The 18,324-nt window shown below is 41.2% G+C and overlaps 1 protein-coding gene across 1 annotated transcript in view; it reads right to left on the bottom strand.

Moving 5' to 3' along the window:
* KCNIP2 (potassium voltage-gated channel interacting protein 2) overlaps nt 1-18,324 on the bottom strand; it is a 259,164-nt gene that overhangs the window by 38,897 nt on the left and 201,943 nt on the right. The window contains 2 exon segments of the mRNA XM_030204787.1: nt 8,119-8,160; nt 8,163-8,187. Of these exon segments, the coding sequence (XP_030060647.1) occupies nt 8,119-8,160; nt 8,163-8,187 (67 nt within the window).

An 18,324-nucleotide genomic window follows, 5' to 3' on the forward strand; every position in this document is an offset into this window, starting at 1 on the left:
GTCCTACTTAGTATCAACTATTTAGTGAATGAGAAAATAGATCTTAATTTGCAGTCCCTGTGCTTCAGTCACTCAGGTGGTCTTTACATGTGAATAAAGTAAGATTACACATATAAATGGTTAATGTATGAATTCACACGTGTATATCAGCAGCTTGCACAGATTTCAAGAGGTCATGTTCTGGGTGTAATGTGGATGGACTTTTAAAATATACATGTACTTCCTATCTTACAAAGAAAACATGTGTTTTTCAAAAAAAATTCCCAACTGGCATTTATACTTCCTCCATATCATGCATAAATATGAATTAACTACCCAGCTGGATCCGCAATTTGGAGCAGTGAGTGAGGGGACAATTGTTTGTTTTTGTTTTTTTTTATCTCTGTGCCCCATAAAACCAAAAATGTAAGGTTTAAAACTCTGTTCCTTAATTGGCTCCTCTTGTACATGCAGTTTTGCAAGTGCAGATTATTATTTTTGCATACTTTATTTTGTTCCAAATATACATGCCAATTGGTGCTAATTGGCTTTAACTGCAAATAATGACACGTAAATGGCGCTAATTAGCACCAATTTGCAGTTACACACATAACTGCACTGAAGCTATTCTATAACCTTTTATAGCTCATAACTGTAAAAGGGGCATTAACATGGGACGGGCATGGGCAGGTTAGGGGTGTGTCAGGCACTTACATACTAAGTTATACACGCAACTGACAGTATATAGGCACCTAAGACACAAGAATTTACATCAGTCTTTGACAAGGCATAAATGTTCCTGTCTAAAGTTTGACGCTCAAGTACCAATTTACACTAATAGCTTCAAAATGGGTGCTGCCACCACATCTTGCAAGCACATGTGTGTCCATTACTGCACGCATTTTATAAAAGTCTTTATGTCAGATCCTTTTCTAAAATGCTAGCAGAATTTGAGACATCCCGACCTTCAAATTTCAATTCCAATATATTCATTCTATCTAAAATGTTTACTACAGGCTAATAAAGGTATAACTTCATTATCTGTAGATATTTAACTGCTGTACAGATAGTGCCGGGGTGAAAAATTATGCCCAGCCACTGCAACACTATCCTACAAGTGAAGGGGTAAAAGGCAGAGTGAAGAAGGAACTGGAGGATTTTCTGCATAGCACATTAGGAGTCACTACCAAGGAAAAGGTTTTAGGTGTCATCATGAACAATACATTGAAATCTTTTGCTCAGTGTATGGCAGTGTCCAAAAAGCAAATAAACAGAATGAAAGGAAATGAATAGAGAATACAACAATATCATAATGACTCTGTATTGGTCCATGCTGAGACCACACCTTGAGTACTGTGTTCAATTCTGGTCACAGCATCTCAAAAAAGATGTAGTGGAACTGGAAAATGTACAAAGAAGGGTGACCAAAATAATTAAGAAGATGGAATGATTCTCATATTAGGAAAAGCTAAAGAGCTTAGGGCTCTTTGGCTTTAAGAAGAGACTGCTGAGGAGAGACATAAGAATAACCATTCTGGGTCAGACTGATAGTCCATCTAGTGCAGTATCCTGATTCCAACAGTGACCAATCCAGGTCACAAAGTACCAGCCAGAATCCCAAATAGTAGCAAGAATTCATGCTACCAATCCCAGGGCAAGCAGTGACTTCCCCCATGTCTATCTCAACAGCAGACTATGGACTTTTCCTTTAGGAATTTGTCCAAACCTTTTTTAAACCTAGATATATTAACTGCCATAACCACATTCTTTGGCAACAAGTTCCAAAGCTCAACTATTCATGAGTGAAGAAATATTTCTTCCTATTCATTTTCCATATAACTTCACTGAATGCCCCATAGTCTTTGTACTTTTTGAAAGTCTTTTAGAAGAGAGGAAATCCTGGGTTTTCTACAGGGGGAACTATTCCAGCAGTTGGTAATGGAACCCACATGGGATGGGGTCATATTGGACATAGTGCTTACCGAGACAAGGGATTCACCTCGATGTTAGTACTGCTTGATTTCTTAGCAGCTTTTGACACTGTGGATCATGATATCTTGCTAGCACGATTGACAGAAACAGGTATCAATGGAACAGTACTTGCCTGGTTCAGATCCTATCTATCAGACAGGCAACAATCCATAATGTTTGGCAACAATTCATCACCACCATGGACACTGACCTGCGGGTTACCACAAGGATCGATACTGTCACCTATTCTGTTCAATATCTACCTCAAGCCAGTAGCTGAGCTGATTTGGTCAATGGACACTCAGTTCTACATCTATGCGGATGATGTGCAGCTACTCATACCCATTGAACCTGACTTACCTACAGCCTTGAATAAACTGATTACCTGTCTAACATCAATTCAAGAATGGGCTAAACACAACAAACTTTGCCTGAACCCAAGTAAAACTGAGCTTCTCTGGGTCCCTAACACAAGTGGATACATACCTGACATCAAAATCGGAAGTACGAACTCCCCCTCAAATCACAAGTCAGGAACTTTAGAATACAGTTAGATTCAACAATTACTCTGATTCCCCAAATCAAAGCAACCTTCAAGACCTGCTTCTACTATTTGCGACATCTACACTGCCTCTCTCCTTACATCGAAACGGTAAATCTTATCCCAGTTGTGCATGCCATGATAACATCAAGACTGGATTACTGCAATGCACTATTCAATGGTCTGACTACAAATGGCCAGCTCCAATTAATTAAGAATGCAGCAGCAAGACTCATAGAAGGTTGCAAGCGATGTCACCACATCACACCATTTTTGCAAAACCTTCATTGGCTACCAGTACAATACAGGGATAAATTTAAAACTCTATGTCTGATCTTCAAGGCCCTGAAAGAAAATGGTCCTGAGTACCTGAAATATAGGATGATCCTCCACACACTGCCAAGGACGCTAAGGTCCTCCCCCAAGAACTTTCACTAACCACACCTTCTCCAAAAGACATTACATGATGTGATACCCACAAGTGAGCCTTCTCTGGAGTAGCCCCCACACTCTGGAATGTACTGCCTGAAAGGCTCCGCTTAACACAAGACTATCTCTACTTCAGGAAGCAGGTAAAAGCTTGGCTCTTCAACCAGACCTTTAATGGAAGAAGTAACTAACTTGTTAGTCTCACTCACATACACAAGGAGTGACTTGGACTGCACATACTGCAGCAGGACATGTTTATCTAGTCCTACCCTGGCTGAGATAATATTTAACCATCTCTCTGACCTCATTTGCAACTTTCTTTAAATCAGTCACCTTACTCTCTAATTCTTCCTACTTTCTTACCTAACTATATGTTCCATCTTTGTTTTACCCTTCACTATCAATTATAAGGTTCTATTATGTATTGTGCTGACATTGTAAGTAGTATACCTACTGTCAGCAATCGTTGTCTAGGTTTGGTCCCGAGTCCAGTTCACAGAGGCAGGTGACACCTACCACGCCATACTTTGTATTGTTTTTGAATATTTTTACTGCTGTAATTGCTTACTACTACTACTACTACTACTATTTAGCATTTCTATAGCGCTACAAGGCATACGCAGCGCTGCACAAACATAGAAGAAAGACAGTCCCTGCTCAAAGAGCTTACAATCTAATAGACAAAAAATAAATAAAGTAAGCAAATCAAATCAATTAATGTGAACGGGAAGGAAGAGAGGAGGGTAGGTGGAGGCGAGTGGTTACAAGTGGTTACGAGTCAAAAGCAATGTTAAAGAGGTGGGCTTTCAGTCTAGATTTAAAGGTGGCCAAGGATGGGGCACCGCCTTGAGTGAATTCCTTCAAAACAGCGGTAAATAAATCCTAATAAATAACTAAATAAAAAATAAATAATGGGGAGAGTGTTTCTGATGTTATAGTAGGTGATCATCTGACTTCCAAATAGTATGGTTTAATGTTAAGATAGGTGTAGAGAGAGTTCATTCAAAAGTGAAGGTTCTAGATTTCAAAAAAACTAACCTTATTCAGATGGGGGATTACCTCAAGGAATTGTTGTTTGGATGGGAACACCTGGAAGAAGATGGAAAGCAGACGGCAAAACTGAAAAGAGCTATTGTAAGGGCAAGAAACCATTTTGTAAGGAAAGTAAATAAAAGTAACAGAAAAAGGAGGCAATATCTGAAAAAGCTATAAGAAACTGGTAGAGTAGTCAGGAAAGCAAACATGCGAATGAAATAAAAAATAACCAATACGGTAAAATGGGGGGACAAGATCATTTTTAGATCTGTTAGTCATAGAAGAAAGTGCAAAAGGGTCATTGTGAGACTCAAAGGTGAAGGGAAGGAATATGCAGAATCTGATAAAGATAAGGTGGAATTTCTTAACAAATATTTCTGTGTTCACAACTGAAGGGCCAGAAGCAGGACTGCAGAAGACAAAATCAAATAGAAACAGTGGGGTGATAGTCTCTCAAAGATTTTCATAGAAACGTGTTTGTGAGAAGCTGGCTAAACTAAAGGTTGAGAAAGTGATGGGGCCAGATAGCATACAACTGAGGGTACTGAAGGAAGGAAAGTTCTAGTAGCTCTGCTGGCTGACCTTTTCAATGCTTCTCTAGTCAGGAGTGGTCCCGGAGGACTAGAGAAGAGCAGACATGGTCCCTCTCCACAAAAGTGGAAGTAAGGAAGAGGTTGGGAACTACAGGCCAGTAAGTCTGACTTCTGTGTTGAGTAAATGAATGGAAACGCTTTTAAAACAGAGACTAGTGGAGTTTTTGGAATCCAATGGATTGCAAAACCCGAGGCAGCATGGTTTCACTAGAGGCAGGCCTGTCAGACAAATCTGATTAATTTCTTTAATTGGGTAACCAGAGAATTGGATTGAAGGAGAGCACTAGATGTGCTGTATTTAGATTTTAGCAAAGCCTTTGACATGGTTCTGCATAGATGACTAATAAATAAACTGAGTTCCCTCAGTATGGGCCCTAAAGTGACAGACTGGATTAGGAATTGACTGAGTGAAAGGTGACAGAGGGTAGTGGTAAATGGAGCTCTTTCTAAGGAAAAAGATGTTACCAGTGGTATACTGCAAGGTTGGTTCTTGGGCTGGTTCTTTTTAACATTGCTGAAGAGCTGTCTAGTAAGATTTGCTTCTTTGCAGATGATACCAAAATCTGCAATACAGTAGACACCCCTGATGGTGTGGATAACATGAGGACGGACTTAGCAAAGCTAGAGGAATGGTCTGGAATTTGGCAGCTTAGATTTAATGCAAAAAAATGCAGGGTCATGGATTTGGGCTGCAAAAACCTGAGGGAACGGTACCGTTTAGGGGTAAAGAACTTTTCTGCAAAAAGTGGAGCGGGAATTGAGTGTGATCATATGTGATGATTGTAAGGAGGCCAACAGGTAGAAAAGGCAACGGCAAGAGCTAGAAGGATGCTTGGGTGCATAGGAAAAAAAAGGTGATGATGCCCCTGTATAAGACTCTGGTGAGACCTCATTTTGAATATTGTGTACAATTCTGAAGCCCGCACCTTCAAGAAGATATAAACAAAATGGAGTCGGTCCAGAGGGCAGCTACTAAAATGGTCAGTGGTCTTCATCATAAAGCATATGGAGACAGACATAAGGATCTGAATACATATACTTTTGGAAGAAAGGTGGGAGAGGAAGATATGATAGATACATTTAAATACGTATGTGGCATAAATGCACAGGAGGCGAGTCTCTTTCAATTGAAAGGAAGCTCTGGAACGAGGGGGCATAGGATGAAGGTGAAAAGGGATAGTGTCATGGTTGGGGAAGGTGAACCCTTGGTCCATGACGACGTTGGCTGTACTTGTGCAGCGTAAATGCCATGCAGGCCTTTGTCGATGGTTGCTGACTGGACCGCCTGGCAGAGTTTGGGAGCTGGAGCAGGTTTGGCCTGACTCAAATTGGCTGAAGCGTAGGACTAGGCAGTGTCTAGCAGACTGGCTGAAACATGACAGGACTATCTAGAGGTTGGAGTAGAGGAGTAGCCTAGTGGTTAGTGCAACAGGCTTTGACCATGGTGCCCTGGGTTTGATTCCTACTGTTGCTCCTTATGACCTTGGGCAAGTCACTTAACCCTCCATTGCCCCAGGTACAAAAACTTAGATTGTGAGCCCTCTAGGGACAGAGAAAGTACCTGCACATAATGTGTACAGCACTGCATACATCTGGTAGCACTATAGAAATGATTAGCAGTAAGTAGTAGTAACACTCAGAAGTAACCTAAGAAGATTGGAGAGACTGGGCATCCAAATGGCAGATGACTTTTAATATGAGCAACTGCAAAATGATGCATGTGAGAAAGAGGAACCCAGACCATATTTACATGATACAAAGTTCCACAATAGGAATCACCGCCCAGGAAAAGGATCTAGGTGTGATCATTGATGATACGTGGAAACCCTCTGCTCAATGTGCATCAGCAGCTATGAAGCAAATAGAATGTTAGGAATTATTAGGAAAGGAATGGAAACAAAACTGAGAATGTTATAATGCCTTTGTATTGCTCCATGGTGCGACCGTACCTCAAATATTGTGTGCAGTTCTAGTCACCGCATCTCACAAAAGATATAGTGGAATTAGAAAAGTACAGAGAAGGCTGATGAAAATGATAACGGGATGGGACAACTTCCTATGAGGAAAGGCTAAAGCAGCTAGCACTCTTCAGCTTGGAGAAGAGATGGCTGAGGGGAGATATGATAGTGATTTATAAAAACTGAATGGAGTGGCACAGTTAGATGTGAATCGCTTGTTTACTGTTTCCAAAAATTACTAGGATTAGGAGGCACTCAAAGAAGTTACATAGTAAAACAAATCGGAAGAAAATATTTCTTCACTCAACGAGTAATTAAACTCTGGAATACGTTGCCACAGAATGTGGTAAAAGCAGTTAGCTTAGTAGGGTTTAAAAAAGGGTTGGATAATTTACTAAAAGAAAAGTCCATAAACCATTATTAACATGGAATATCCACTGCATATTCTATGATAAGAAGCATAAAATCTGTTTTGCTGTTCTGGGATCTTGCCAGGTACTTGTGACCTGAATTGGCCACTGTTGGAAACAGGATACTGGGCTTCATGGACCTTCAATCTGTACCAGTATTGCAGTGCTTATATTCTTAAGGAAATACTTCTTCATGGAAGGGGTGATGAATTCGTGGAATGACTTCCCGATGCTGGAGACAAAACAGTATCTGAATTCAAAACCAGTTAGGAGAAGTACATAGGATCTCTAAGGGAGTGATAGGGAGAATAAATGGTGTAGATGGACACACTGGATAGGCCACATGTCTTTATCTGCCTATAGTTTTCTATATTCTTTGTGTCTAGTAAAACATTGATTCACTTTCACCTATTCTACACCAATTAGGATTTTGTATACCTCTATCATATCTTCCTGAGTCATCTCTTTTCAGGCTGAAGAGGCCCTAACCTCTTTAGCCTTTCCTCATATGAGAGGAGTTCCATCCCCTTTATCATTTTGGTCGCCTTCTTTTGAACCTTTCAAATTCTGATATGATAGAGGTCTACAAAATTTTGAATGGAGTGTAACGGAGAAATGTGATTGATTGTTTACTCTTTCAAAAAGTACAAGACTAGGGGACATACCATGAAGTTGTATAGTACCACATTTAAACAGATAGGAGAAAATATTTTTTCATTCAATGTATAGTTAAGCTCTGGAACTCATTGCCAGAGCAAGTGGTAAAAACAGTTAATGAGGCTGGGATTAAAAAGGTTTGGACAAATTGCTGGAAGAAAACCATTATTAAGGTGACTTGGGGAAAGCCACTTCTTATCCCTAAGGTTCAGTAGCTGGAATCTTTCTACTTTATCGGACTCTGTTTGGAAACAGGATTTTGAGCTTATATAGACCCTTGGTCTGACCAGTAGGACAATTCATGTTCTTATTCTGAACAACAGGCCTAAATTAAACAGATAGTGGTGATGGTGGGCATTGGCAATATGTATACTGAGGGCCATTGAACATATGTGTTAATTTAAATGCCACTATTCAATATTATCTCCTACTAAACGATTTAAAAGCACTTATGTTGGTAATGTAATTTGTTAGTTTTATTGGTGGGGGGACCTGGGGTTGCATATGAAATTACTACCCAGAAAATAATTTACATAAATACTCACCCCCTTGTGGAAAGAACTGGGAGTAAATTTGTTTGAAATTTCTTCATTTACAATACCACTAGGACATTCCTGCCAAAAGTAAAAAAAAAACAAATAGGAAATAATCATTGTTTCCTTCAGTAAGGTGAGAAGACATGAAGGGCACCTTTTACAAAGTGGCACGCTCAATGCGAAGAAGTCTATTCATTTCCATGGGCATCTTTGCATTCAGCGCAAGCTAATTGATAGCGCTGCTTTGTAAAAGAACCACAAAAGCGTTGTTCTACTGCTGCTATGAAAAGGACATAAGATTTCAAGACAAGGTTTATTTTTTCTTATTATTTTCTATTGAACACAAAAGGGATTGAATTAGCGCAAACCCTGGAACTTGTGAAAAGTAGACTGATTGTGAAGACCAGCCATGTCTTTTTCCATGCATCTTTTATATATATGGATAATTCAATTCAGGTGGTCTGGAATGTCCCTCCTTTCCCTCCTCAATCATCTTCCCTGCATTTACATTCTTTTTTCTTTTCCAAAAGGCGGTAGTGGCAATGATTCACATAGGTTGCCCTCCCGCCAGCATCGGCCTCTTCGCACTACTACGTTCCTGCCTCTGAGGAAACAAGAGGTGGGCCGCAGTAGGAAGAAGGCCGGTGACAGCGGCAGGCCAGCCTACGGGAATCACTGCTGCTGCTGCCATTGGAGCCGACTCTGTGGGTGCTGTGGGTGCTTGAGCACCCCCAATATTGATAAATTCCTTGTATGTGTCCAAGGAGGGGTTATTTCATTGGACTTAGCACCCCAATAATTTTGAAAAGTTGGCTCCTATGGCTGCTGCTGCCACCTTTTGGAAAAGGAAAAAAGAAGGTAAACACAGGGAGAAGGTTGAGGAGGGAAGGAGGAGATGCTTGCTCCATGGAGTGTGCTACTTGAGGGCCCCGCCTCAGTTGCCCTATTGGTAGGGCTGCCACTGATTCAATTATATTAAAAATATATACCAAAAAAACTGAGAGTACATCTTCCATTCACGTACCACACAGTCAGGTTAGAAAGGGCTGGGTGTTCAGTCTGTAAATTCTTCAGTCCTTTTTGACACAAGCATGACATGAGTGTCTAGAGCAGGGTTCCCAACCCATTCCACAGGACACGCCTAACCAGTCAGGTTTTTCAGGATATCCAGAAAGAATATGCATGCAAAACATTTGCATGCACTGCCTCCATTGTATGCATATCTATATCATGTATATTCATTGTGGGTATCCTGAAAACCTGATTGGCTAGGGTTTGTGCCGAGGACTGGGCAAGAACCTCGATACATGCTCACTGTAGAGGGATTTTTTTGTGTCTAAGGTTGAAGCCTTGACAATTGGTGCGACTGCTTCCAGGCTGAAAACTTGTACTAATTCAAACCTTTTCATGTCTGTTATCAAGCATCCAATGCATGCACATGTATTTTCTTGTTAGTTGGAAAGATGAAGTGGTTTTCTAACTATCATAAAAATACTTTTTTCATAGCTTCTAAGATACAAATAAATATGCTATGCTACATCATATCTTGTAGCAAGCCAACACGTTATTAGTTTGAGGAGGATAAATACCAACACAAATAAACAGAAATTTTCCAGATAATTTCCTGCTTACCTTTCTTGTTTTGATTATTTATATTATATTGATTTATGATATTTTCAGTTATTTGTTAAAATAAACATTGCTTGATGATTTTCATTTTGTAAACCTCCTTGGAATGACATCCATTGCAAAAGGCAGTTTATGAATTAATTATTATTAATTTTACTTTTAATCTGTTTGTGGGAAGAAGAAAATAGAGGATAACTCCTAAATTATAAATAATTTTATGCCAAAATGTCAATCTGGACTGATGAAATCCCACACAAAGTTTGAAATGTTGATATAAAATTTCTTTTTATCTTGAACCATTCTGGTGTGTCTTCTAAGAGAACTTTGGGCTATGTTTACCTAAAGCTTAACGCGTGCTAATGGACATTAACATAGAAACGAGAGAAATGAAGGCAGATAAAGACCATATGGCCCATCCAGTCTGCCTATCCATACCATCTACTATCCATAAGCTAAGTGCCACATGGTTCATAGGAATTAAGTGGGCCATGCAGTACTTAGTGCATGTTCATATCTGTTGGTGTACACTAAGATGGACATTTTTGATACGAGTCTAAATCTGATTTTGGACGTTTTGCGAAAAAAGTCCAAAAACCCAGTAGCGAACATGGCCATTTTCAAACCAGAAAAATAGCATTTTTGTTTCAAAAATGCCCATTTGTTACACATTTTTGTGCTCAGTACAAAAAAACATCCAAGGGGAAAATGCACAAAAACAAGCCATTGGGGATATATTGGGAGGGGGGGGGAGTAGCATTCTTAGTAGACTGGCACCACAGACATCCCAGCAGAGCAGTGGGGCACCATAGGGGGCACTGCAGTGGACTTCACATAGAAGTTCCCAGGTACACATCTCACCGTTACCCCCTTATATTGTATGGTGAGCCCTCCAAAACCCATCTAAAACCTAGTGTACCCAACCATACACCACTGCGACAGTCCTTATGCCTGCAGGTGTCACCTTTATGTAGGTACAATAGGTGTTTGGTGGGTTTTGTAGGGCTCAAATTTTCCAACACAAGTGTACCAGTTAGAGTGGGATATGGGCCTGGGTCCCCTTCTCTACAGTCCACTGCACCAACCACTAGGCTACTCTAGGGACCTGCTTGCTGCTCTAATGGGTCTGGCCATAACATCTGAAGCTGTCATAGAGGCTGGTATATACTGTTTCTTTCACATCTTTGGAGGGTGGGAGGGGGTCAGTGACCACTGGGGGAGTAAAGGGGAGTCATGCCTTAATCCCTGTAGTGGTCATCTCATCATTTAGGGCAGTGTTTCCCAAGTCCAGTCCTAGAGTACCCCTTGCCAGTCAGTTTTTCAGGATATCCACAATGAATATGCATGAACTTGATTTGCATACACAGCCTCTATTATATGCAAATCTCTTTCATGCATATTCATTGTGGATATCCTGAAAACCTGACTAGCAAGGGGTACTCCGGGACTGGATTTGGGAAACATTGATTTAGGGCACCTTTTTGTGACTTACGCGTGAATGAAACAGGTCTAGACCAAAAGTCTAACTTTTTGCTCTGTATGTTTTTGCTTTGTTCCATTATGGCAGAAAAATATCCATGTTTTGGGAAAGCCCAAATCTCACCCCCAACACACACCTTGTGATTTGGATGCACTGCAGAGAAAAATGCCATTTTAAGCCGCTTTTGAGATGCTTTTTCTTTTTTGAAAATGATCCCCTAAGCTTTCATAAACATGGCCTTTTCTACCTAGCACTATTTATACCAGTAATGTTTGGCCTTTATACACCCTGGAATGCATGTGTTTAACACATAGGACCTTTCTACTCTGCTTTGAATGCATAAGTATTTTACAAGTATATTGAAGAACTAGATGTAGCCATGTCACCAAAATGTGCCTTGGCCACTATAGGGCAATTTTATAAGCCTTTTATCTTTTTACATATAAAAGTGTTTTTACATGCAGAAATAGGCAATGCCAGTATATAGCATATAGCTCACTCACAATGGCACATTGTTGTCTGCCTATTTTACCCCTAAGGGGTACTTCAGGGCTCAATACTAGTCCCCACCTTGTTCAAAAAACTTCATTGCCCCTCTACTTAATCTTATTCAATCCCAGGGTTGCAGTCCATACTGCTATGTAGATGACATTCAAATTATCCATACTATCGCTTCTGCGGATGTGACTGATTTCAACTCCTGCTTGCATCTAGTGTCCACCTGGCTTAGGAATAATAGGCTTTTTCTTAACATATCTAAATGTGAAGTTATATATTTGCCCAATCCTTATACACCGGTTCCTTCTGGTCCCTCTATCTAGGGTCAGTCTCTCACTTTCACTTTTTAAAATCTTAGGTGTTATTTTCAACAATAGATTAACCTTTAAAAGGTTCTTGTGCTCCTCTTTCTTTGCATTACAAAGAAGTTCACTCCGTAAAATTGTTTCTGTCTCTGACCTGTATTGAATGTTGATTTTATTACACATCTGGATTACTGCAATGCACTATACTCAGGATTACTACTATCATCTACAAGTATTTACAACTAATTCAATCAACTGTGGTTAAACTGCTTCACAATGCTTGTCACTTTGAGCACATTTCCCCGTTGCTTCCAGTCTCTGCAAGTATTCAGTTCAAACTTCTCAACTTGGCCACAAAGGTCATTTCCTTTACACCCCAGACTACATTTCAAATCTGTCGGTTACTTACACCCAACATGGATGCAATGATCATCACAAAATGCTCCCCTGTACCTCCCTCCATCCTGCTGCCTATGCTCAGATATTACACGTGAAACAGCTTTCAGCTATGCTGGTCCTAAACCATGGAACACGTTATGACTGGCAATCAAATTGGAATCCTCCAACCTGACATTGAAAAAGCAGATTTGGCGTTTCTGCCAGATCTTTAACACTCAAACATTTTCTTGACTGCACTCTACTTGCTTTCCCCTTTCTAATGGCCATTCTATCCTCCTCTTCTGTACTTCACCGTGGTACTTCTTTTCCTTGTTGGATTGGTCCATTGAACTGATCCTTGTTTATAAACGGCTTTACTGCTTTTTAAAAAAATATATAATTGGTAGTATATCAAGCCAGTGTAAATAAATACATAAATTTGATACTTATGTTTGCCTCCCCCTTTTTGTAGAAGTGGTTGGCATTAATAAAATTCTATTCCATTTCCTTTCTGTTTTTTTCTTTTCGATTGATTCTTGATACCCATGTCTTTTAATTTCAAAAGGTTTTTCTCACATTTCATGTTGTTGTAGAATTCTTATGTATTACTAGTAAAAAAGGCCCGTTTCTGTTTGAAAGGAAACGGGTGCTAGCAAGGTTTTCCTCTGAGTGTGTATGTTTGAGAGAGTGTATGTGAGAGTAACTGTGTGAGAGAGGCTTCTGTTCCTGCTGCTGTGCATTCCCAGTGTTGTGCTGATTCGCTGCTCCCTGTATCGTGGCTCCGCCCCTCTCCCTTCTACTGGCCAATCTGGTGTGGGTTGTGTGACATCACTATTATCTACTACACGAAGGACACCACCTCCAGCGGAAACAATGGTTCCAGGCAGCCTCAGAATGTTGGAGGTGAGAATTATTATATAGGAAGAGAGTGGTTAGAAAATATCCACACATGAAAAAAAAATCTACACTGCAGACTGAGTAATCTGAAACCAATGTAGGTGTTTACTAATGCTTAAATTTGGCACTAGTTTAGGCCTTGTGTTTTGAAAACTAGAGTGATGTACACAAGCGGATGTCAGACTTTGGCTTCACATGTCAAGACAGACAAAATACCAGTCTCCTTCGTCAGCAGTGAAAATAGAAAATCAGCAGGAATGGACAGTTCACAAATAGAGGCTAGCTGAAGAGGAGGCTTGGGTCCAGGTTCCTTCAATGAATTAGATGGGGTATTGTGGGTTAGTGGAAGGCGGCTACATTTTATTTTCTGTCTTTGCCATCGCCAATTCCAGACAAACGCATTTCTAATGAGTATGTCAAGAACAATCAGCAACACAGAGATGAAAAAACAAGTTTAATGTTCTGTGAATCTCAATTTCTATTTCCCACACAACCACCTCAAATAGAAGTAATAAATGTCTACAGCAAACTGATGGGAAGAGATTGGTCAGTGGCTTCATGATTTACAGGGAGTACTATCCTTTAGTTTGTGTGCTTTTTTTCCGGTATCAATAGATGAACTTTTTTTTATTTTAAACTTTATAGACAAATTTCTTGAGGTACATATAGCAGAATAAGCATTAAAGCACAACTGTACCCATCTGTGTGAAGTACAGAAAGTATGTAAAGGTGCATGCATGGCATAGTTTTCATATGCAAAATAATATAGCTCTTAAAAGTAAGTATTCTGCAGCTCCATCATTTTTCGTGATAATAAAAAGGCCATCCTACATTAGGAAATACCTGGGTTTACTAGCATTCAGATCAATATTCAAAAGAGATCTAAACAGCTATGTAAGGACTTAGCTAGTGAGATTAAAACCTTTGACAACTGACAGGGCTAACTGTCTTAATTTAACCACCTACATTTTACCAGGCAGCTAAAATTAACTGGTCAGATTCTGGGTGATGCTGGGAGCAGGGTTAGGTTGGATGGAGAAAGTTAGGTGTCTGGAGATGATTTTCAGTGCTAGCCACCAAACTTAGCCAGCCAAATTTAGGAGCTGCAAAAGCAGTTCAACATTTTCCAGCTACTCTCTCTCCCACCTCTTCAAATAAAAGAAAAATGTCACTGCAGCAGCCCAACCTCTTCCTTTCTTTCTACTCTTTAAATTTAAAATAATGGTCCCAGACCAACAGGTCTTTCTTGCCTACCTCCCTTCCGACACTTGAAGAAAAATATCCCTGCAGCAGCCGTTTCCTTTCCACTTTCCATTCCAACTCTAAGGGATCCTTTTACAGAGCCGCAGTAAAAAGTGGCCTACGGTACTGTTGGCGCATGGAATCGCTACGCATCAAGGCCACTTTTTACAGTGGCCGTAAGAAGCTTTTTTTTTCACTTAGCATCCTTAATGACTGTGTGATAATTTCACAATTAGCGCGTGGTCATTAATGTCTGAGCCCTTACTGCCACCTATTTACGTGGTAGTAAGGGCTTATGTGCTAATCTGGAGGTAACCGGACAGCGCACAGCAATGGCTGTACGCTGCCTTCTTCCCACCCTAGAAAATAATTTTTATTTTCTAGTGTGAGAAACAGCGCATTGCAAGAGCAGAAATACTGCAGGGCACCTAGGCGCACCCAGCGGTAGTGCTGTTTTGCTGTGTGGTAGCCCTACTGCCCTTTAAAAGCCCTTATATTTGGAATTTATTTATTTTTATTACATTTGTACCCTGTGCTTTCCCACTCATGGCAGGCTCAATGAGGCTTACATGGGGCAATGGAGGGTTAAGTGACATGCCCAGAGTCACAAGGAGCTGCCTGTGCCTGAAGTGGGAATCGAACTCAGTTCCCCAGGACCAAAGTCCACCACCCTAACCACTAGGCCACTCCTCCACTCTGGCATCAGGATTCCCCTCCCATGCTTTCTGTTCCTAAAAAAGAAAATGCTGGCTGGAGATCTCACCACCTCCCTCTTGTTCAAAAAAGGATTCCAGCAGGGCAATGTCTTTGTGATCTTTTTTCTCACTGCAAGAAATCAGATATTAAATTCTCAATAGGTTTAGCATTATTTATTGGGATTTATTAACAGATTTGCCCAAGGCAGTGTACAGCAGGTAATGCAGGCCTATTAGGCTTGTGCCTAGGACTGCAAAGTTTGGGGGGTGGTGGTGGAAAATTGTCTTTCCTTCCTATGCCAGAGGTTCCCCAGACTTATGTGCTGGCTCAAGTAATTGTGATGCCCTGAGACACTTTTGCTCTGCCTCCCCCTCATCTGAATCAGTGCTTCCTCTCCTCCCCCCCCCAAATCAGTGTTTCCCCTCTCCCTGCTTGCATCGGTGCCCACTTCCTCTGCCCTCACCAGCATCACCTTTACCTGCTCTTTTACAGCGATAAGATCATGTCACTTTACTCTTCACGCCTGGCTGCTGGTTCCGCCCCAGCAGGGGCGTAGCCAGAAAACAGATTTTGGGTGGGCCTAGTTAAGAAGTGGGTGGGCACCAAATGTTCTCCCCCCCTCCACTCCCATCTAAAAATATCTCAGCTGGCAGGAAAATTCCACCTTGGCAGTCTGCAGCAGGCATGCGCTGAAAACTGAGCATGCGCAGGTGCCAGTATTGTGGAGAGTAGAATTTTGTTACTATCAGGGGAAAGTCTTCAGCTGACAGAGCTTGGGATCTCCATCAGCTACCGCTAAACATGTGCTACTGTTGGGTGGGCCTGAGCCCTAAGTGGGTGGGCCCTGGCCCACCCAGGCCCACCTGTGGCTACGTCACTGCGCCCCAGGTTTAAATGCGAGAACAGGAAGTAGCTGTTTCTGCGTTTAAACAGGTGGTGATTTCAGTGACCTTGCAAAGCCTCCTCAGCCAGTACCTCACCTGGCTCATGCCTTGAGCTGATCCTGCCAGACCTCAGCTCCAGCTATGCAATCCTCACTTCTAATAATGCAATGTAATGCAGGTAGCGACAAAAGTCTGTGTTCACAGCCCCGCCACCAGCATGAATGTCCTGACAGAACAGGACCTGTGACTAGCAGAAGGACTGCATTGCTGGAGCAGAATTATAGGTGAGGACAGCACCATAATCCATTCCTGACTCTCAAGTTTAAACGCAAGAAAAAGTGACGGAGGACAAGGCATTTTAAACTAGTTAGTTATTAAAACTGTTGCTGTCTTAGAAACACAGGGAAAGCCTTTTCTTTATATAGGTATAAATACAGATATAAGATACATTTTTTATCTGGTATGGTACCATACTACATTAAGTGCTCAACATCATACGGATATTCAGCGTCACTATCCCTATTGGTAGTGGCTCTGAATATGAGTGTAGAGCAGCACTATCCATTTAGATTAGTGGCAGGATAATATTGCTGCTAAATGGATACATTTTACCACTGCTTCCAACCTGTCTCAATTCAGGTCACAATAACCTAATAATCTGGCCATTTAGGGGAGTAGTTACTAATGTGAATTAAGGCAATAATGCATAATATTTGCCTCTTAAATCACAGTAAAAGACAATATTGTGCATTACATATTAATATAATGCACCTTCCTTAAGTCACCACAGGAAATATAATAATGAGATGCAAAGGTTGCAAATGCATGCAGAACACCTCATTATTATGTAAATCAAATAATGCAATTTGCAGTGAACACCACAAGCACCATTACTACTGGAATAATAACATCAGTTTAAAGAAGGCTATCCTATGGCCTGATGCTCCTAGGGAGGCTTCTTAGAGGGACTAGAGCTTTCCAAAGTTAAAGAGTACTTCTCCCTCCCCTCCCCTGAAGACACCCCACACACAGACCGCTCCAAAATGACTACCCTGAAGAACCCCCACCTGTAGAAACCACCTCCCTGAAAAGTCCCCTCCCCCCATGAAAACCTCCACACTTCTGTTGGGTTTCCCTAGGCCTACCTCTTAGAACCCCTGGTGGTCTAGGGGTTCCAGGGCACTAGCAATCCCTAGTCAAGGTGATCTCTAGCGGTAGTCTTGCAGTACTACTGTTAGGGGTCAGGGGTCAAGGTGGGGTATAGGGGTACCTACTACCCGGATAAGAACCACTGTCTGGGGTCATACTTGGATTTTCAATGGCATTATCCAGATAATGCTGCTAAAAATCTCTGCAGACCACCCCAAGCTATCTGAATAGCACCGGGGTGGAACTGGGCATTACCTGGAGTCAGGCAACATTCAGCACTATCTGGATAACACAGCATAGCAAAAAAAGCTGTCCAAAGCTAGCCAGGTAACAGTATTGAATAATAAGGATGATTTACTAAAATTTACTTTTTGCATTCCTTTGCCTTTTTGCCTTGCCAGTTATAGCCTTGAGTTTCATCTCTGCCTATCCATCAGAAACTTTTGTTTAGGTTTTGACCTGGTTTGCAGAGCTTGTGAGGTTCCCTCCAGTTTAAAGCAACAGGTGCCCTTTTACAAATACTTCTGTAGGGTCTCTGGGGCAAACCTCGACCCACCTAGGGAGATTCCTATTACATATGCATGTATGTGCTTTCATAAGTTAGGCTCCCAGAATTATCTCCTACAGTGCATAAATGCTCTCACTCAAACATATCTGCTGTGAGGATTTTTTCCCCTCTAATTCCATCTGTGGGACAAAAAAACTTCCAAGAATCAAGCCTTAAACATTTTCTTCTCTGTACAATTCTGGCCCTAAAACACCTAAAAAATTCTGTTCATGTTTTACTATTACATCACAAAAGGAAATCCAACCCCAAATATCAGAATTTATATATCACCAGATTAGAAAATATAGGGGCTTTTCTAGAAAGTGGCAGTAGGGCTACCTCATGGGTAGCGTGCGGCATAATAGCAGTACCGCCAGGCGAACCCAGGCGCCCTGAGTTTGCCGCATGCTATTTTCCATGTTAGTTTTATTTTCTAGTATGGGGGGGTGGGGGTGGGGAGTAGGTGTTCCCAGTGGTAATTGGGCAACGCGGGCACATTGACGCATGCTGCCG

This window comes from Microcaecilia unicolor, chromosome 5 (genome assembly GCF_901765095.1).
Source record: "Microcaecilia unicolor chromosome 5, aMicUni1.1, whole genome shotgun sequence".
Classification (NCBI taxonomy): domain Eukaryota; kingdom Metazoa; phylum Chordata; class Amphibia; order Gymnophiona; family Siphonopidae; genus Microcaecilia; species Microcaecilia unicolor.